The sequence below is a fragment of the Sciurus vulgaris genome, assembly GCF_902686455.1.
Source record: "Sciurus vulgaris genome assembly, chromosome: 3".
In the NCBI taxonomy this organism is placed as follows: Eukaryota; Metazoa; Chordata; class Mammalia; order Rodentia; family Sciuridae; genus Sciurus; species Sciurus vulgaris.
The window spans coordinates 189,239,484-189,260,637 of NC_136463.1; the positions used below are offsets into that span (position 1 = coordinate 189,239,484).

At 53.6% G+C, this 21,154-nt stretch overlaps 1 protein-coding gene across 7 annotated transcripts in view; it reads left to right on the forward strand.

Moving 5' to 3' along the window:
* The window catches only part of FARP2 (FERM, ARH/RhoGEF and pleckstrin domain protein 2), a 104,497-nt gene that overhangs the window by 36,806 nt on the left and 46,537 nt on the right, over positions 1-21,154 (forward strand). For 5 of the 7 annotated variants that reach the window (XR_013762825.1, XM_079133665.1, XM_079133663.1 and 2 more), the window contains 2 exons: positions 19,627-19,731; positions 20,544-20,586. The exons of 1 other annotated variant lie outside the window; for it this stretch is intronic. Coding sequence is in view for 4 of the 6 variants with exons in the window: in XM_079133665.1 (XP_078989791.1) it covers positions 19,627-19,731; positions 20,544-20,586 (148 nt within the window). In the remaining 2 variants the exon portion in view is untranslated. Of the gene's footprint in view, positions 1-14,669; positions 14,877-19,626; positions 19,732-20,543; positions 20,587-21,154 lie in introns of those variants that run through there. One more of the 7 variants, XM_079133667.1, reaches the window with a different exon arrangement.

A 21,154-nucleotide genomic window follows, 5' to 3' on the forward strand; every position in this document is an offset into this window, starting at 1 on the left:
TGCTTTGAGGCCTACCTGGGCAACTTAGTGACATTCTGTCTCAAAATAAGTGAAAAACACTGGGAGTGGCTTGTGGGGCACCCGCAGAGGCAGCCCTCGAGAGGCCGTCCAGAGTGAGGGCGCGGCCCCCTTTCTCTTGCTCATCTGGCGCTTGCTGTCCCCGGTCTCCTTTTGTCTTGGTGTCCTTGCATGAGCGTTGCGTTGGTTGTGCGTTGCTGTGCTGGGGACTGACCCGGGGCTCCACCACTGACCGCAGCCCAGCCCTCTTGTGTCTTGTCTGGAGGCAGCTCCTTGCAGGGTGAGGTACGCGCCCCTCCCGCCTTCGAGCAGCCAGGTGTTCTGAGATGGCTGCCTGGGGAGGGTCCTTGGCTGGCTCTCGCCAGCTGTGTCGTGAGGCTGTGCTGGGCTGGCTGGTGGCTCTCGTGGTGGTCGTCCTCCTGCTGCCGCTGCTTCTCCAGGCCACCAGGGCGGTGCTGGGCTCCGCAGATGTCCTCTGTTTCCTCCCACCAGGTCGCGCCTTTCCCCTTCAGTGCTCCTTCCTCAGGAACATGTGACAGTTGCTGCTGTGTCCTACTTGGTCCCTTTCCCCACCTTGCTCTCTCTCTGCAGCTGTGGATTCAGTGTGGAGGAGTTTCCTTGTTTTGTTGAAAATGGAGTTTATGTCTTTGTTTCTTATTCTCCTTTTTGATTCTGGATGATTCCAGTGGAAGACTGAGAACACAGCAACTTACACTTCCTATCCGAAACAGGAGCCTCCCGGGGTCTTGTGCAGCCCCCTCTCCTGGAACTCCTTTTGGTCCCAGCCGTGAACTTCTTTCACTATTTCTATATCTTAAAGTGTCCACTGATCTTTCCACACTGCTGATCCCGCTCAAGTCCGTCAGGCCACTGCCTCGCCGCGGTGGTTCCCAGGTGTCGGTGTGCGGCTCTGCTCTGCTGTGGGAGGCTGACTTCTCTGCTCCTCAGGGAGGGTCTGTGGTTCAGAGGCAGGCTTAAGTGTCTGCTCACCTCATCATCCGGATACTTTTTCAAATGGGGTTCCAAGCTGACCAGTGTTGGACTTCCTGGCCTTTTAAAAGGCTGCGGTGTGATCTGTAGGCAGGCTTCCCTTCTGAGAAGGACTGCCAGGCTGCAGTGCCGGTGGTGGGCAGCGTCTTGGCAGGCTGTGTCAGGACGTGCCAGTGGACAGTCTCCTTTCCACACACGTAACGTCAGATGGGGGAAAGGTGGGAGCTGCTGAGAGGCCGATTGCCTTAGAGGTTTTACTGCTGATCTAACCTGCCCTTCCGTTTTGCTTTTCTTTGATGCCAAGTGAAAGATGAGAAGTAAGAAAAGTCACACATCAACCAACCGTGTCATTTCCTGGCAGGTTGATTCTCAGGCTGCTGGCGCATGGCATATGCCCTGTGTGCATGGGGAAGGCGGCCCTACTGAGCCTGGGCCTCCATCCCACCAGACGGTGTCCTTTTTGATGTGCCTGTGCTCGGGTGGGAAGACTGGACAGTCCCATGCTGAGGAGAACAGTGCACAGCGGTCTCCACTGCGTTCCGTCTCAGCTGCCTGCATTGGCTGCCACTGGGAGGCTCATGGCAGGCTCTCGGGCTTGCCTGCTTCTCCAGGGTGAGACCCTCTGGTGGCTTAGCTTTCCCCTGCTCCATCCACTCTGGTCTTCTGCCTGCAGGCCTCCCCGTGCTGGTGCCGTGCTGTGGAGCAGGGCTGCCGCCGCACCTTGGGTGCTTGCTGCTCCCACTGGAGCCCCTCCTTCCACACCAACAGTGTGAAGGCTGTGCAGTCCCTGGTGTTTTCAGAGTGTGCCCACGGAATCACCCAGTCCTCAGCCACACTGCTGACTCGAACTGAGAAGCTCAACAGCTGGCCCTGGACCTGTAACGGGATTAGCTGCTGAGTAGAAGGGAGATGCAAAGGGATGCAGGCGTGGGAGAGGTGCTGCCCCAGGTGAGGCTTGGACAGGCTCACTAAGGTCTCGCAGAGCTGGTGTGGGATGGCTGACCACCACCTCCCCTGCACACAGCTGGCAAGAGCCCTGGAGGGGCCGCTCCTCGTGGCATTTCCTCCCTGGTGGCCTCACCGGCAGGCCAGCTGGCTGGAGAGCAGCGTCTACGTGGCCTCCTCTAGCATCACCAGGCAAGGCCAGGAAACAGGGGTTTGGAATGAAAGGCATGAATAAATGAACAGATTCTGATGTAGGAATGTTAAGTGTTGGTGTTTCCATGGGTGGTTTAAGAGAAACCACTGTAGAAAGAGGTGGGGTGCCAGCGGCCTCATGGACAGTCCGTCTCAGTCCAAGAGCAGACCCACGGGACATCTCTCCCCCTGTGGCGCACAGTCCCTTCCTAGAGGCAGGAGTTCTCTTGGCACCTTCATGCCCCCACAGCAAGCACCGCCCCTGGCTTAGTGCAGGTGGGAGCCGAGCTTGGCACAATCTCAGGGCTAACAAGAACCAGAGTCGAAAGTGCACCAGAAGGAGTGGGAGGCCTGTCAGAAACGCCAGTGACCTTTCCAAGAATCCAGGGTGAATGTGACTGTCGTTTCCTGTGCACACTTGAGATCATTTTCCATGTACAGTATGGTATTACAGAAATCAGTTGGGGGATCTGATTTTTAGACAAGGAAAATCTTGAATAACGAAGCCAGCAGTGCAGATAGTCTGTGGTGGGAGCAGGCTCTGCGCAGATGAAGGAGTTGCGACTTGGCATATGAGCTGTAAATGAAACAAACAAGCCAAAGGACAGAATCAAGCTGTTTTCAGAAGAATTTTCCCACAGCACTAAGACAAAGGATAAAGAAGCACTTTGTTAGCCAAGCTCCAGAGGCTCTTCCATCTGGACAGTCTTTAATGGCACTATTGTAGAAGTCACTGTTTAACAGGATGCTTTCTGTCTGAGCTTGCAGAAGTACGTTAATGCCATGATCAACTGAAAAAAATGGAAACATTTTTAAAAAGTTAGTTTTTCAAACTAGGTTTTGTGTGTTATGTTCTTTACTTCCTTCCTCAGCCCATACTTGGAACCTAGTTCTGACCCGGGAGGCTGTGCAGTACAGTGGGAAGCCTCCCCCTCTGAGTGTCTCAGTGACAGCAATGCCCAGCGGCAGGGACCTTTCCCCGTCCACCCCGGGGCTCCTCATTTCACCTTGTCTTTTCTGCAGTGGGAACATGGGATGGGCACTGCCTTCCCACTAAGGCAATTTCCGTATTTTTAGGAACAGAAGGTAAAATTTCAGTATAGAAGATGTGAGAAGTTTAAAATGGACCTGTGAGAGAGATAAGTGACACTGAGCACAGAGTCACTTGTAACATTTAATGACCTATAGTCCAGGTCCTAAGGCACCTGTAAAATCTAAGGGGAGTGCATCAAAATACCAATGGCACTCTAGGGAAAAAACAAAACAAACAAAAAACAGCTTAAAATTCATCTGGAAGAATAAGAGACCCAGAATAGCCAAAGCAATTCTAAGCCAGAAAAGCAATGCTGGAGGCTTCAATACACCTGACTTCCAGTTATACGAGAGCTATAGTCACCAGGACCACTGGTGCTGGCATAGACAGGCACACAGGCCAGGGTACAGGAGAAAAGACATAGGGACAAACCACACAGATGCAGTTGTCTGGTCCTTGACAAAGGTGCAGAAGAAAGTGGGCTAGTACTCCAAGAAGCGGAAAGGAGACCCGTCACAAGAGTGAGCACTCAGACCTGGTGAGCCTGCATGATAAAGGGCCATCTGTGAAGAAGGAGGAAGGAGACCCGTCACGAGAGTGAGCACTCAGACCTGGTGAGCCTGCATGATAAAGGGCCATCTGTGAAGAAGCAGGAAGGAGACCCATCACAAGAGTGAGCACTCAGACCTGGTGAGCATGGATGATAAAGAGCCATCTGTGAAGAAGCAGGAAGTAGACCCATCACGAGAGTGAGCACTCAGACCTGGTGAGCGTGGATGATAAAGGGCCATCTGTGAAGATGCAGGAAGGAGACCCGTCACGAGAGTGAGCACTCAGACCTGGTGAGCATGGATGATAAAGAGCCATCTGTGAAGAAGCAGGAAGTAGACCCATCACGAGAGTGAGCACTCAGACCTGGTGAGCGTGGATGATAAAGGGCCATCTGTGAAGATGCAAGAAGGAGACCCGTCACGAGAGTGAGCACTCAGACCTGGTGAGCATGGATGATAAATGGCCATTGGTGAAAAGAATAAAGGGACTGAACCTGTGAAAAATGATTTAGGCAAGTATATGGAAAAATATTTTTGAAAGTTTGGTATCTTTATTTTATTTTATTTTTTTCTCCAGGAATATCATTTAAAACTTTATTCCTCTCTTAAGAACCTTGGAAAGAGAAATTCACATCAGGACTCAGAGCAAGGCAGAGACCCCCCACATATCTGGTTTTTCCTTCCCTCCTTTGACTGTAGAAGTCATATAGCAGGACTTAAACCAGGTCAGATGCACTCCAGATTGGCCATAACCTCATGTCTACATCCATGCCCCGGTCACATGGCTGGAAACTGGCTCCACTTCATCCAAAACACGGTTCAAGAGCATCCCTAGCTTCCTAGAGTCTCAGTGTCCTCGCTCCTGCCTCCTGGTGCAGAGCCGTTTCCCCATGGGAGGAAAACCCAGGCCATCCTCCCACCAAATCAGGCTTGTGTCTCAAGAGTGCGTTCTCACGACACGTGGGGAACTTGCTCCTGGCTGGCCTCTAGCCAGACAGCTGCACATCTGGCTCACAGGTGACGCGAGCACACTCAGGCCAGAAGGCACGTCCTCTGCTGTGGTCACGTCTCCCTTCTTTCCTGTCCACACGTCCCTGCATTCCGCCATGAGGCCTAGACTGCTGAGGTGGAGCCTATTTTGCAGTGTGGTCTTCTTGAGGTGGTCAGTGTCTCCCTGACCTTCTGGGCATCCTTGGGAATGCCTCTGCCCTTGTGGGGCGGTCTAGAAGAGGCCTGCAGCCTATGGCCTCCTGCCACCCACAGCTCTCTGCTCCAGGGCTGCAGCGCCTGCACCTGCCTCACCTGGCCGCTGTCACCATTGGCTACCATGAGCTGTCCTCTTGCAGACCGTGTGGTTGCACTTGAGCATGCACGCCCTGGTGGAAGTGTTCTTCTAGCGGTCAAGTGACACACTTGCTCTCTGACAGACACAAGGGTGCTCCATTTAAGAGGACTCAGCAAGTCCACACATCTCTGACCTTTTTGATACTTAGAATTGAACTCCTTGGCGTGTGTCCTCAGAGAGAGATCATTCTGTTGGAAGTCTCCACATGTGTGATTGGTCTTTGGGGGACAGAGTTCAGAAGACAGTTCCTACTCTTCTGAAACATGGTCAAAGAAATTCTCTGATGTTAAGCACTTGGAAAATGGTTTGTTTAAAAAGTAACTAGGGTTTTTCTGTCGCCTGAGGAAAATCGCTCTCCTAGAACATCAGGTTTTCCTCCCTGGACCACTGGCTGCACTCAGCAGCCCATTTTAAGTGACCGTCTCCCTTTTGTAGGTGTTGCGCTGGATTGCCTCTTCAGGGGACCTCAGGGACACTGTGTTTTGTCCATTCAAACACAGGCCTGGCGTAGTGAGCATCTGGCGCAGGGCTGAGCGGTGTGCGAGCCGCACCGTTCTCTCCCAGCAGAGCAATCCTGCAGTGGAGTCGGCACCTTGGGAAGCACTGACTGCTGCACATTCCAAGCAGGGTGGAAGTTGGTAGCATAGGGACTTTGTCACAGGCCTAATGTGGACGGTGATAGAGCAGTTCTCGTGAGCTCCAGACCCTTCCACCTCCCCGCCCCTGCCTCTTGATAGAGCAGTTCTCGTGAGCTCCAGACCCTTCCACCTCCCCGCCCCTGCCTCTTGATAGAGCAGTTCTCGTGAGCTCCAGACCCTTCCACCTCCCCGCCCCTGCCTCTTGATAGAGCAGTTCTCGTGAGCTCCAGACCCTTCCACCTCCCCGCCCCTGCCTCTTGATAGAGCAGTTCTCGTGAGCTCTAGACCCTTCCACCTCCCCGCCCCTGCCTCTTGATCATGTTCGTTTTGGCTTTCACTTTGAGACAGAGCCCACTGTGCTGCCCAGGCCAGCCTTCAACTCCAGGGCATTGGAATTCCTCCTGCTTCAGCTTCCTGAAGCAGGCAGGACGTCAGGTGTGCACTGGAACGCCCAGCTTTACTTACCTTCTCACTGAGGTTAAATCCGCAAGCAAGTGCTCACGTCACGCACTTGATGAACTTGTATGTGTGCACACCCTGTGGACCCCCACCTAGAGGAAGGTGCAGCCTGGGCTCCCAGGGCCCTCCAACTCAGTTTCGCCCCACAAAAGTAGCTGCAGTTTTATCTGTAGCACCATGAATCAGTTTTACCGCATCTTTTTAAAAATTTGTTCTAATCGCTTATGCGTGATAGTAGAATGCACTTTGACACATCATACATGAAAGGGGTGTGACTTCTCATTCTTCTGGTTGTACATGCTGCACAGTCACACAGTCGTGCAGTCATCCGTGCACATGAGGTGAGATGTCCAATTCACTCTACTGTCCTTCCTATCCCATGCCCCCCCTTCCTTCACACCCTCTACCTCATCCCCAGTGACTCTGTTCTTCCCTAGCCACCCCCCTTATTGTGAATAGCATCTGCATATCAGAGAAAACATTCGGCCTTTGGTTCTTTGGGATTGACTCATTTTGCTTAGCATGATATTCTCCAGCTCCATCCATTTACTGGCAAATGCCATGATTTCATTCTTCTTTAATGCCAAGTAATAGTCCATTGTGTATATATGCCACAGTTTCTTTATCCATTCATCTGTTGAAGAACACCTAGGTTGATCCCATACTTTAGCTACTGTGAATTTAGCTGATATAAACATTGATGTGGCTACATCACTGTAGTATGCTTCTTTTAAGTCTTTGGGTATAAACCAAGGAGCAGGACAGCCATGCCAAATGGTGGTTCCATTCCAAGTTTTCTGAGGAATCTCCACACTGCCTTCCATGTCACATAAATGTAACTGTAGAGTCTGTACTCTGTGAGGTTCATCAGTGTTGCAGGTAGCAATGGTGGCTTCATTGCTGGGGAGTTTCCATGAAATGACAATCCACAGTTTACCCATTCTGCTTTGAGTGAGCATTTCAGCTCTTTCCAGCTTTTGGCTACTAGGAGTGAACATTCTTGGATGTGTCTTTTCCTGGTGTTGTAGTCAACTTCTTCAGTGCTGTGACCAAAAGACCTGACAAGAACTATTGTAGAGGAGGAAAAGAGTATTTGGCTGTTTCAGAGCCTCAAACCGTAGCATATCTACTCCATTGTTCTGTGCCCACAGTGAGGCAGGACATCATGGCAGAGGGTGTGGGAGAGGAGAGCAACTCAGGATGTGGCAGTCAGGAAGCAGAGAGGGACAAAACATACACCCCAAAGCCAGGCCCCAGGAACCCACGTACCCCAGTTACCAACCAGTTAATCCCTCTCAAGGGACCAGGTTAAGGCGCTCACAACCCACTCATTTCACCTCAGCTTTCTTGAATTATCTCACACATGAACTTTAGGCTGTGCCTCACATCTAACCCTAACACGTGGGCTCGCACCCAGGAATGGAATTTCTGGGCTTAGGGTATGTTCACATGCAGCTTTAGTCATACCCTCAGTTTTTAACATTCACAAAAGTTGCTCCACATTCTCATAGTGTTGATATAATTTGTTCTTTGCCTTCACCCATCATGGAGGGCTTCCTGGAGGGCTTCCAGTGGCTTCTCATGGAGGGCTTCCTGGAGGGCTTCCAGTGGCTTCTCGTGGAGGGCTTCCTGGAGGGCTTCCAGTGGCTTCTCATGGAGGGCTTCCTGGAGGGCTTCCTGGAGGGCTTCCAGTGGCTTCTCATGGAGGGCTTCCTGGAGGGCTTCCAGTGGCTTCTCATGGAGGGCTTCCTGGAGGGCTTCCAGTGGCTTCTCATGGAGGGCTTCCTGGAAGGCTTCCAGTGGCTTCTCATGGAGGGCTTCCAGTGGCTTCTCGTGGAGGGCTTCCTGGAGGGCTTCCAGTGGCTTCTCGTGGAGCGCTTCCTGGAGGGCTTCCAGTGGCTTCTCGTGGAGGGCTTCCTGGAGGGCTTCCAGTGGCTTCTCGTGGAGGGCTTCCTGGAGGGCTTCCAGTGGCTTCTCGTGGAGGGCTTCCTGGAGGGCTTCCTGGAGGGCTGCCAGTGGCTTCTCGTGGAGGGCTTCCTGGAGGGCTTCCAGTGGCTTTTCCTGGAGGGCTTCCTGGAGGGCTTTCAGTGGCTTCCTGGAGAGCTTCCTGGAGGGCTTCCAGTGGCTTCTCGTAGAGGGCTTCCTGGAGGGCTTCCAGCGGCTTCTCGTGGAGGGCTTCCTGGAGGGCTTCCAGTGGCTTCTCGTAGAGCGCTTCCTGGAGGGCTTCCAGTGGCTTCTCGTGGAGGGCTTCCTGGAGGGCTTCCAGTGGCTTCTCGTGGAGGGCTTCCTGGAGGGCTTCCAGTGGCTTCTCGTGGAGGGCTTCCTGGAGGGCTTCCAGTGGCTTCTCGTGGAGGGCTTCCTGGAGGGCTTCCAGTGGCTTCTCGTGGAGCGCTTCCTGGAGGGCTTCCAGTGGCTTCTCGTGGAGCGCTTCCTGGAGGGCTTCCAGTGGCTTCTCGTGGAGGGCTTCCTGGAGGGCTTCCAGTGGCTTCTCGTGGAGCGCTTCCTGGAGGGCTTCCAGTGGCTTCTCGTGGAGGGCTTCCTGGAGGGCTTCCAGTGGCTTCTCGTGGAGGGCTTCCTGGAGGGCTTCCAGTGGCTTCTCGTGGAGGGCTTCCTGGAGGGCTTCCTGGAGGGCTTCCAGTGGCTTCTCGTGGAGGGCTTCCTGGAGGGCTTCCAGTGGCTTCTCGTGGAGGGCTTCCTGGAGGGCTTCCAGTGGCTTCTCGTGGAGGGCTTCCTGGAGGGCTTCCTGGAGGGCTTCCAGTGGCTTCTCGTGGAGGGCTTCCTGGAAGGCTTCCAGTGGCTTCCTGGAGGGCTTCCAGTGGCTTCTCGTGGAGGGCTTCCTGGAGGGCTGCCAGTGGCTTCTCATGGAGGGCTTTCTGGAGGGCTTCCTGGAGGGCTTTCAGTGGCTTCTCGTGGAGGGCTTCCTGGAAGGCTTCCAGTGGCTTCCTGGAGGGCTTCCAGTGGCTTCTCGTGGAGCGCTTCCTGGAGGGCTTCCAGTGGCTTTTCCTGGAGGGCTTCCTGGAGGGCTGCCAGTGGCTTCTCGTGGAGGGCTTCCTGGAGGGCTTCCTGGAGGGCTTTCAGTGGCTTCCTGGAGAGCTTCCTAGAGGGCTGCCAGTGGCTTCTCATGGAGGGCTTCCTGGAGGGCTTTCAGTGGCTTCCTGGAGAGCTTCCTGGAGGGCTTCCAGTGGCTTCTCGTGGAGCGCTTCCTGGAGGGCTTCCAGTGGCTTCTCGTGGAGGGCTTCCTGGAGGGCTTCCAGTGGCTTCTCGTGGAGGGCTTCCTGGAGGGCTTCCAGTGGCTTCTCGTGGAGGGCTTCCTGGAGGGCTTCCAGTGGCTTCTCGTGGAGGGCTTCCTGGAGGGCTTCCTGGAGGGCTGCCAGTGGCTTCTCGTGGAGGGCTTCCTGGAGGGCTTCCAGTGGCTTTTCCTGGAGGGCTTCCTGGAGGGCTTTCAGTGGCTTCCTGGAGAGCTTCCTGGAGGGCTTCCAGTGGCTTCTCGTAGAGGGCTTCCTGGAGGGCTTCCAGCGGCTTCTCGTGGAGGGCTTCCTGGAGGGCTTCCAGTGGCTTCTCGTGGAGCGCTTCCTGGAGGGCTTCCAGTGGCTTCTCGTGGAGGGCTTCCTGGAGGGCTTCCAGTGGCTTCTCGTGGAGGGCTTCCTGGAGGGCTTCCAGTGGCTTCTCGTGGAGGGCTTCCTGGAGGGCTTCCAGTGGCTTCTCGTGGAGGGCTTCCTGGAGGGCTTCCAGTGGCTTCTCGTGGAGCGCTTCCTGGAGGGCTTCCAGTGGCTTCTCGTGGAGCGCTTCCTGGAGGGCTTCCAGTGGCTTCTCGTGGAGGGCTTCCTGGAGGGCTTCCAGTGGCTTCTCGTGGAGCGCTTCCTGGAGGGCTTCCAGTGGCTTCTCGTGGAGGGCTTCCTGGAGGGCTTCCAGTGGCTTCTCGTGGAGGGCTTCCTGGAGGGCTTCCAGTGGCTTCTCATGGAGGGCTTCCTGGAGGGCTTCCTGGAGGGCTTCCAGTGGCTTCTCGTGGAGGGCTTCCTGGAGGGCTTCCAGTGGCTTCTCGTGGAGGGCTTCCTGGAGGGCTTCCAGTGGCTTCTCGTGGAGGGCTTCCTGGAGGGCTTCCTGGAGGGCTTCCAGTGGCTTCTCGTGGAGGGCTTCCTGGAAGGCTTCCAGTGGCTTCCTGGAGGGCTTCCAGTGGCTTCTCGTGGAGGGCTTCCTGGAGGGCTGCCAGTGGCTTCTCATGGAGGGCTTTCTGGAGGGCTTCCTGGAGGGCTTTCAGTGGCTTCTCGTGGAGGGCTTCCTGGAAGGCTTCCAGTGGCTTCCTGGAGGGCTTCCAGTGGCTTCTCGTGGAGCGCTTCCTGGAGGGCTTCCAGTGGCTTTTCCTGGAGGGCTTCCTGGAGGGCTGCCAGTGGCTTCTCGTGGAGGGCTTCCTGGAGGGCTTCCTGGAGGGCTTTCAGTGGCTTCCTGGAGAGCTTCCTAGAGGGCTGCCAGTGGCTTCTCATGGAGGGCTTCCTGGAGGGCTTTCAGTGGCTTCCTGGAGAGCTTCCTGGAGGGCTTCCAGTGGCTTCTCGTGGAGCGCTTCCTGGAGGGCTTCCAGTGGCTTCTCGTGGAGGGCTTCCTGGAGGGCTTCCAGTGGCTTCTCGTGGAGGGCTTCCTGGAGGGCTTCCAGTGGCTTCTCGTGGAGGGCTTCCTGGAGGGCTTCCAGTGGCTTCTCGTGGAGGGCTTCCTGGAGGGCTTCCAGTGGCTTCTCGTGGAGGGCTTCCTGGAGGGCTTCCAGTGGCTTCTCGTGGAGCGCTTCCTGGAGGGCTTCCAGTGGCTTCTCGTGGAGGGCTTCCTGGAGGGCTTCCAGTGGCTTCTCGTGGAGCACTTCCTGGAGGACTTCCAGTGGCTTCTCATGGAGGGCTTCCTGGAAGGCTTCCAGTGGTTTCCTGGAGGGCTTCCAGTGGCTTCTCATGGAGGGCTTCCTGGAGGGCTTCCAGTGGCTTCTCGTGGAGGGCTTCCTGGAGGGCTTCCTGGAGGGCTGCCAGTGGCTTCTCGTGGAGGGCTTCCTGGAGGGCTTCCAGTGGCTTCTCATGGAGGGCTTCCTGGAGGGCTTCCTGGAGGGCTGCCAGTGGCTTCTCGTGGAGGGCTTCCTAGAGGGCTTCCTGGAGTGCTTCCAGTGGCTTCCTGGAGGGCTTCCTGGAAGGCTTCCAGTGGCTTCTCGTGGTTCTAACGTGCATTTCCCTGGCATCGTGTCGCCTCAGTCTTCTTCTTACTGGCCATCTAAGTACCCTCATTTGTGAAGTACCTATTCAGGTCTCTTTGCCTGTTTGCCTTTCATGGGCCGCCTGTCTTTTGCTTATGGTTTATTGATCTGTGTGTTGGTTATAAGACCTTTGTTTTTTTCTTTTTTCTTTTTTTTTTTTTTTTTTTTTTTTGGTACTGGGGTTTGAACCCAGGGGCAATTTGCCACTGAGCCACACCCCCAGCCCTTTTTATTTTTTATTCTGAGACAGACTCTCACTAAGCTGCTTAGGGCCTTGCTGAGTTCCTGAGGCTGGCTTTGGACACGGCGGCGTCCTGCCTCAGCCTCCTGAGTTGCTGTGGTCACAGGTGTGCACCACCATGCCTGGCCTCTTGGGATTCTGTACTGCAGACCTCTCCTGGTCTGTGCCTGCTCCTTCCCATCTGCACAGTGTCCTCGGGTGCATGGGCTTGCCAGGCACAGCACTCTGGCCTGTGGCTGGTGTTTCTCGTGACTGGTTTGAGAACTGCATGTTCTCTTCCTTCTCTGTGGGTCGTGTTGAATTCGTCACACGCAGGCTCCGGGAGTTGGGAGCAGGCTCGTGGCGAGCAGCCTGCAAACTCCTTTATTGCGGGAACAGCTGTACACTTTATAGGCTTCTTGCCCAATCACCATGTGCCAGGTGGGTCAGACCACCGGCTCCTGTACGGGTTCCCTTAGTAACACTAAGTCAAATGGGGCAGTTCTTTACTTTCCTAGGTGGCCAGAGCAGAACCCTCCTCTCCACAGGTTTTCCTAACGGGCGTGGATGTGTGAAGGTTTTCCTTACACACTTGAGACATTCACTGCTGCCAGTCAAGAACTAGGATTTCTCCCAACAAAGTACTACAGGTATAGACTGAGTCTTGGTATTTGTTTTTCTTTGAGGTTTGAGGCCTTTGGGATTTATGTAGTTTTTTAATCTGCTTGTCAGTTTCCATAGACATCAGTTGCTGGGATTGTCTTTGGAACAGCATGGATTTGATAGGTTGCTTGGTGAGAAATGACATTTTACATGGAGGGAGATCCCAATTTCATAGATGCAAACTTTCTCAGCACTGATATGTAGTATTCAGTATAGCAGTTTATAGAAATAGAACTGCTTTTGCTTATTGATTATTTTGCATATAGATTCTATTGATTTGGGGGGCTAAGATTCTGTATTTTTAAGTGTTGCAGTCTGTATTTTGAAGCAATTTAAAACTTGAAAAAAGATGCAAGAGTAGCCAAGGATTTTATTCCCGGCCACTTCAGAGTGAGTGGCCAGCCCTGTGCCCAACACTCTCAAGAGCACATTCTGCCAACAGCAGGCTCTCTGCACGTGCCTTCCCTGGCCTCCCCACCTTGTGTCCACGACCTTGACCACAGTGCTGGGAGAGGAGCTGAGGCCTGGGGGTGTGCCCTTGAAGGGCGGCTGAGCACTGGCCCTGCCTCCTGCTCCTTTCGCTTCTGGCCACGAGGTGAGCCTCTTGCTCCAGTGCACACTCCTGCCATCCTTGCTGCCTTAGCAGTGGGACCCCAGCCCTCGTTCTTGGACAAGATCCTATAGATCTGTGAGCCGAAATAAATCTCTTCTCTTTATAGGAGATCTGCCTCTGGCATGTCGCAGTCAAGCGAGCTGACTGATTCAGAGAGCACAGCAGCACTGTAGACGAGACCCCCTGACTCCACACTTCCCTTGCACCTGGGTGGGCGTGCCCCTCTGGCCGGGATAGCACAGGAGGTGCCGGGTTCCCACTCCCCATGGACAGGGCTTCAGTGTGTCCCGTTTCTGGTGTTGACCCCTTGGAACCTGGCCAGGGCGTCTGGCAGGCCACCCACAGTGCTGAGTCCCTCTGGAGCTGTGCACATCTCTGCTCCTCAGGTGGACTCTGCCCGGTGGGTCTCCACTCATTCTGCCTGTTTCAGTCGGTTGGTTCACTGCTGTGACTGAAAAACCAGACAAGAACAGCTTGAGGAGTGAAGTCTATCTGGGGCTCACAGTTTCAGAGGCCCCTGTCCTTAGACGCCTGGCTCCGTTGCTCTGGGTCCAAGATGATCAGCACGTCGTGGAGGAAGGATGTGGGGGAGGAAGGCAGGTCAGGACGTGGCAGTCAGGAAGCAGAGAAAGCTCCCCTGGCCAGGGACAAAATGCACCCCAAAGCCACGCCTCCAGGGGCCCACCTGCCCCAGCCCCCACCTGCCCACAGTACCACCCAGTTAATCCCGTCAGGAAATTAGCGCACTGATCAGGTTAAGGCGCTCACAGCCCAGTGGTGAACTTGATTGTGCGGCCTCCCGGTGAGCTCTGGGGGCCTCACCTCTAAAGCACAACACTGCCATCGCTTGCTCTGACGCTCAGCCTGTCCAGACTGGGCCGGTGAGGAGTCCGCCTCTGGGCCTGTCCTCTTCCCTCTGAGGGCTTCTCCGCTGTGCCCGCCTGCCCCCCCCCCCGCCCCTCCCTGGCTCAGCCCTTCTCCCAGGAAGACTTGTGCTGTGGAGGCCTTCTTCCCAGGACCCGCTGGTGAGCAGGGCAAGGCCGCTGACCCCAGCCCTGGCTCCCTTTGCAGCCAACGCCCTCCCTCTGTGGGCCTGACGTCCACTGCAGGCTGCAGCCCCTGCTGACCCCCACCAGCCCCCACCTCACCCACCCCTCCACTCCCTGTTCAGCCCTGGCGTGTGCACAGCCTGCCACCCACACGCCGCCCATCTTTACACACAGACGCGACTGGTCCAGGCATAGAGGGAACGCTAGGAAAGCGGGCCCACCCTGGTCTTGCTGCACCAGAGCCTGTGCACATGCACACGCACACACACCCAGCCGCCACAGACACGTGTGTGCACACACTCCTCGCCTCACACACCTCAGACCTGCGTACAGCTGTGCGGCCTCACGAGGGGCATGTGTGCTGCTTGCCCCCCCCCGTGGCATGCTGGGATGCTGGGGGAGTCTCTGCATGGTGCTGCGCAGACAGCAGCCTCTGACTCTGCCGAGAGCGGCCTGGCTGGCCGCAGCGGGTTGCAGGCAGTTGTGTGCTGCTGGACCAGAGGTGCGTGACCTGCAGCCCTGCTGCGCCTGCTGCAGCACAGGCTGCTTCATGGCAGGTTCTGCTCCTGGAGAGGCTTGCTGCAGCTTGGCTTGTGGGGAGGGGCGGGGACGCGTGTCCAGCCGCTGGGACCAGTGGCCTGAGCACAGCTGTCTCCCACCTTCAGGCGTTGCCAGTCTGAGACAAGGGAAGGCGTCTCTGACCCTGACTGAGCTCTCTGGCCTCTCTCTGTCGGGCGTGGTTCATGTGTCTGTGAGCAGCCTGTCCTTTCTGCCCACTTTTTTCTTCCTCTTTTTTACCATTTACTGTGTGTTGTGAAGGATGCAGAGAAGCAGCCACAGGAGACACACAGGCACGGCTGCGAGGAAGGGCCGCAGAGCCCAGTGCCCGCTGGACCTCGGGGCCAGCAATCAGGACGCTGCTCACATTTGCATTCGGTATGAAATCGTAGCTCAGGATTCTTGCATTTCCATGTTTTCTAAAGAAATTAGCCCTTTGTCTGAAGCGTGAGTTGTGTTTTGCCACTTTGTCTTTAAAGCAGTCTTTTGATTTGACAGTGTTTCTTTCTGTACAGACTTTTGTAATGTTCTGTTGTCCGATCTCTCCTGCCTCCTGCTGTGGTTTTTATCTTCTGGAGTGCACTAAAAACAGCCTTCTCACCTAGAGTATGCAACAGAAGGATCTCACTGAGGCACTTTGAATAGATGTTTCCATGTTTAACTCTTCTTACTCATTTGAATCTCTATCATGCTGGAAAGCCAGACTCGAGGGTACAGTCTATTTTTTTCAGATGACCGCCTGGTAGTGTTTATTGAATTCCCTTCTTCCCTGCTGATGGGACACGCCTGTGTCAGACATGCCCGTGTTCTGTATGTGGATCTGCATCTGGACTGCCTGAGTGTTGTGACTCGTCTGCACCCTCGACTGTACCATGTCCATGCTTTTTAGTTATAGTGCTCCTGCAGGAATTCTAATGTGTAATGAGCCAATCCTGTTTTTCTTTCTCAGAATTTTCTTGGCCACTCTTGCTTGCTTTTCCCTCCCTCCCTCCCTTCCTTCCTTCCTTCCTTCCCTCCCTCCCTCCCTCCCCTGGCTGTGTGGTCCACTTTTATGTCTTTGGAAAAATATCTATTATTTGTTTCTTGTGTGTGTGTGTGTGTGTGTGTGTGTGTGTGTGTGTGTGTGTGTGTGCTAAGGATTGAACCCAGGGGTGCTTTACCACTGGGCTACATCCCCATTCTTTCTTTTAATCTTTTGTTTTGAAACAGGGTCTCACTAAGGTGCTGAGGCTGGCCTCCATCTTGGGCCTCCTACCTCATCCTCCTGGCATGTGCACCATACCTGGCCTTTCTGCTCTTCTGTTGGGCTATGTGCGCTTCTCGTGTATGTTGGTCATCAGCCCTTATCAGATGTCTGCTTCTCCACTCTCCTCTGCCAGCCCATGAGAAGATACTCCTTGCCATGCAGAAGCCTTTCCGTTTCATGTGGTCCTCTTGTTTGTCTGTACTTTTTGTGCTGTTTTTTTTCTTTTGGTATGATATCAAAATAGTCATTACCCAGACCAGCACCAAGGGTGTTCCTCCACGCTCACTTCCGAAGTCTGCAGTTTCGGGTCACATGTTCAGGTTTTCATTGTTGTTGTTAATATTTGTTTTAGTTGTACATGAAACGATTCCTTAATCTTCTTACTTTATTTTCATGTGGTGCTGAGGATGGAACCTGGGGCCTCACCCATGCCAGGCAAGTGCTCACCACTGAGCCCCAGCCCGCCCCATGTTCAGATGAGCTTCTGTGTGTGATGCTGGGAAGGGCCAAGTTCATTCCTTGCACTGGAGTGTTCAGGTCCCACGGGGCTGTTACTGAAGAAGTCGTTCTTTCCTCGTTTTATGTTCTGGATGGAAATGAGTTGATCTGATGTGCTTTGGTTTATGTTGGGCTCTCCATTCTGTCCCAGTGTCTGTTTGATGCCGGTGCTATCGCACTTGGATTACTGTAGCTTTTTATGTAGTGTGGCTTCAAGAAGTCTCTCATGCTTCCAACTTTTTCTTCCAAGATTGTTTTTGCTATTTTGGGGTCTTTTGTGACTGCACACAAATTTTAGAATCTGTAAGGCCCAATTATATGCTGTTGACAAGAAACTCACTTGATAATTAATATGCACAGCCTAAAAAAGATATTGCATGCAGATGGTGACCAAGGAAGCAGAAATGGCTCTGCTTACTCAGACAAACAGGCTTGTAGTCAGAACTGTCGGAGAGACACAGGAGCCGTCGCCCAGAGGTAGAGGTCAGCTCAGCAGGAAGATTCAGCTTGGGGAATGTACATACACCAGGACCAGAGCACCTGGCTGGTGCATGCTGACATTGCCAGGTAGTGGAGTGCATTTTGGATGTGCTTGTGTGCGTCTGCATGATTGGCATAGCAGCTTTGCTACTCCATGGGGGCAGGTCTCCTGGCATCCAGAACATATCACCCTTGAGAGTGGGTAGCTTGGCACACAGGTGGCCAGGCATTGAAGAAAGGGGAAGGGCTGAAGGAATTGCCATTCTGCAGACCTAGCTTCCACAGCCACCATCAGATAAGGACCTGGTGTGAGTTTGGGAGCCGGCCCGTTTGTGTGCAGTGTGCTAGGCCTGGAGACAGGATGGAGAAGGCCCAGGTCCCTGCCCCTGAGGGTCACCTGCTGGCAGGAAGAGCACATCCAGACAGGAAGTAGACAGCAGCATGCCTGTAGCACCAGAGAGGAGCACTAATGCAGCATGTGGAGCTGCCTGAGAATGGGGAGCACTAATGGAGCACATGAGGATCTGCCTGAGAGTGGGGAGCACTAATGGTGGACAGGAGGACCTGCCCGAGAGTGGGGAGCACTAATGGTGGGCAGGAGGACCTGCCTGAGAGTGGGGAGCACTAATGGTGGGCAGGAGGACCTGCCTGAGAGTGGGGAGCACTAATGGTGGGCAGGAGGACCTGCCCGAGAGCGGGGCTTCACCATGGCCAGTATGCGTGCAGGACTCTCAGCGGGAAGGGTGAGCGCGTTCTGATGGAACCGCCCAGGCACATGCTCACCCCTGCGTGATCATGGTGCTGAGGTGTAGCCCGGCAAGGCTGTGTCAGAGTGAGGGACTCCGTGTACCTAATAGCCTCCTGCCCTGCCATGCGGACTTGACCATAGGGACGAAGGGGAGGGAGGTGTGCTCAGAAGGTGGCCCTGCGACACGCGGTGTCACCAGCAGGAATCGGCTTCAGCCATGTCTTCCTGGCCATCCAGCCCTAGGGCTTGATGCAGGTCTGGAAGGACGGGCGCAGGCGTGACTTCTGAGGGAAGCATGGGTTCACCCCTCAGACGCCCACACGTCCGTGTGCATCATAGGAGATGCTGTCGACCCAGGTGGCGTCAACTGGAGGAATATCAGGTCCTTGGGATCCTGAGGCAGGAGGACAGCAAGTTCCAGACCAGTTTCTCAACTTAGTGAGACCCTGTCTCAAAATAGAAAGGGCTGGGGCACAGCACAGGGCAGAGCACCCTGGCTCAACCCCCGAACCGAAAGGAAGAACAGCATCTGTAAGGCCACTCGCTCGTCTTGCGCTTGACACTTTGAGGTGTGCACTGTTCTTTTCTTGTGTGCAAAAATCAAGAAACAAGGGATTACAGGTTCATTCCTCCAAAGACGTCTCCTTCCAGGGGCATGAACTCTGGGTGACGGAGAACCTGAGCCTGGTGGTCACACTTGAGGGGCATAACATGCTTTGGAGCCATGGAGGAGCCTCTTCCCCACTTCACATGACTTGGGTTTTGATGGGTCTCTCTGAGTTACCCAGCCTGGCCTTGGAACTAAAGATACTCCTGCCTTGGCCTCCAGAGTAGCTGTGGTCACAGGCAGGCACCACTGCATCCAGCTTGCGTATGACCTTGTAAAAATGATGTGTGCCTTTTCATGCACATGTCACAGTGTCGAAGAGACAGAAGGCCTCCCCACCTTCACTCGCTTTGTTCAGTGCTGTGGGGTGCTTACCTTCAGAGATCGAGTGTGTCGCCATCAGACCTATTTCTGTCATTTATCCTTGTGTAAAGGGTGTGTGTGCATGTGTGTGTGTTACCAAACCGCCCTGTCACTTACACCACGTGCAAATGGAGACTGGTATTCTCCTCTCGCTAACCTGTGTAGGGACCTTGCTCTGTGGTCTCCAGGGACTTCTCTGTTCTTCTGGACTTGCCCTTCGCCAGCTTCGGCATGGCCCACACTCTGCCAGCCCTCTGCTGAATTTGTCCTGTGTAACCAGCTCTGTGCAGTTTCTGAGAATATCTGTAGGGAGCAATTCCAGAAGTGGAGTTGCTGGGGCAAAGGCAAATGTACACTTTAAATTCTGAAAAGTGCTTTCACATGCTCCCCCTGGGGTCTCATTAACTCACACCCCAGCTCTGTGTGGGGCTGTTTCCCTGTTGTAGTTTATCCTGTTGTTAGAAGGTCTGATACCTTTATAAATCCCTAACAGCTCTTTGTGTTTCTTCACCAGTTCCTAAGAGTGAAGCAGAAGACAGACCCTGCCTTTTCTAGTAGGAGTGCAGGTTTTTACTTTCCTGTTCAGAAGCTTCTGGGTTGTCAGGGTCAGTCTTCCTTTTGTGCTTAGGAAGACATCACCCCAGAATTCATGATCCCCAATATCATAGAGATGGTCTCCTCTGTTTTCTTCTATCTTCAGTCATCGCCGTTTGTTTTTGTGAATAGTGTAAAATAGGATATAACCATTTTTCTGTGGGGAGCTGATATGCCCCACTGCGTTTTTGAGCAGTTCACATTCTTCTCAGTAATGTGAAATGCTATCAAATAATAAATTATTCCCTGGGAGTCTATGTAATCAGAGACCATGGGACTCCACTTTTTAGCAAATATCAAATTTTTTGATGAAATATTTACTGAAATTCAAAGAACTATGTCACAGAGAAATACAACCAAGAGCACAGTAAGAACGAAGGTGGAAGGAGCTTCTTAGCATGTGCGTGCATTTCGCCCTCAAGTCTGTGGGCACAGACACCTCGGGTCACCGGTCTGTTTGTGATGGTCTGTGGATCTGCTCACACTCGCAGAAGAGGTGTGCAGGAAGTGAGCCGGGCTTCCTGGGAGCTGCAGCGCGGCAGTGCCCAGGCCACCCTGCCCCACGGCCCTCAGCTCTTCCCCCTCTCCGCAGCCCAAGTGTGCCGGCCAGGTCTTGCTGACGCAGGTGTGGAAGCGCCTGAACCTCGTCGAGTGTGACTACTTCGGGCTGGAGTTCCAGAACGCACAGTCCTGCTGGGTATGTGCTCGGGTTTGCTCCTGGAAAGGCTCTGCTCTGTGGTAGGATGTTCACGATGATGAGAGCAAGAGATTGATCACTGGAACATCGTTCTCATCAGAGTCGTGCTACGCGGCTGTCTGTAATCAGCCAGAACCCGTACCTCCCTGAACTCACTCTGTCCACAGCACATGTCCAGGCACCTTACCCCTTAGGTACACAGCAGCCTCGGATGTATCCTGCCCAAAAATCATTCTGAAAGTGAATTCTGAACAAACTCAACTGGTTCTGCCCTGATGTACTTAGTAGACACAACCTTAAAAAGTTGGAGCTGCAGTGTTCATAGATGTAACTGTCGAGAAGAAGTCCACCTCGACCTCTTGGTTCAGAAAGCAGGCCTTCAGCGTCGACTCTGGGTCTGGCCCACAGCCCATGCACGGCTGTTTGTCCAAGGTCTCTGGTCTGATGCTGCAGTGGGCCTCTCGTGGGTTGTGGTCCGTAGTGCAGGTGTATCAGGTATCTGTTGACACATATCCCTGCAGTGATCCTTGGTGCTCACTCTGTGCACAGTGACTGCATGCTCGGATCAGGGGCGGTGTCCAGGGTGACAGCAGTTTAGTGTCTGTCCTCTTCTCTTGAGGCAGACATTGCTGATCTTCCCTGTGGTTTATCAAGATTCAGTTTGTGTAAGAAAGGAGTAGTCAAAATATTTCTGTTATAAAGATTTCTCTTAATCTTAAATATTTTTGTATTTTGTAGCAAGATACAAAATACACTTATTAAATAGGGAAATTATTTAATCAAGTTGTTCTTTTTTGTTAAATTCTCTTTAGATTTGGCTTGAACCCATGAAACCCATCATTAGGCAAGTACGAAGTAAGTCCTTTGTGTGCCTCTCTGAGTTTCTGGCCCCCAGATGCCTGGCTGTGGAAGGTCAGGCTCCGGGTGTGTCCACAGGTGAACTTGTAAGTCGTTTGCTGTGGATCCAGCTGCAGCGGACAGTGGGCGGGGACACTGACTCCGGTGGTCCTGGATGACTGCCTTACGTTGAAGTCATGGGATATGTTTTTTTGTATCTTAAATCTTGGCTAATACGTAAAACAGTAAGCATGCACTTTCTGCATAGGCACAAGCTCTACCACTGAGCCACATTCCCAGCCTGTAGTTAGCATTTTAATAAAATGTCAACACTGTTCTATAATGATAAACACAGTTATAATTGTGAGCATGATTGTTTTGCTACTTTCTTTATTAAATTTAGATATCAAGGCATATAGTCATACTCCTCAGTTCTTGTGTCATCGTATACAGTGGAGTCTCTACTTTTCTGACTCACCATGGCTTTTTCCCCAGTACAAAGTTGAAGAGAAGAGGATATGTAAATGTGACTTTGCTTTGCCCTGATACGCTGAGGCCATTTAGGTGTCCATGCATCTTAGCAAAG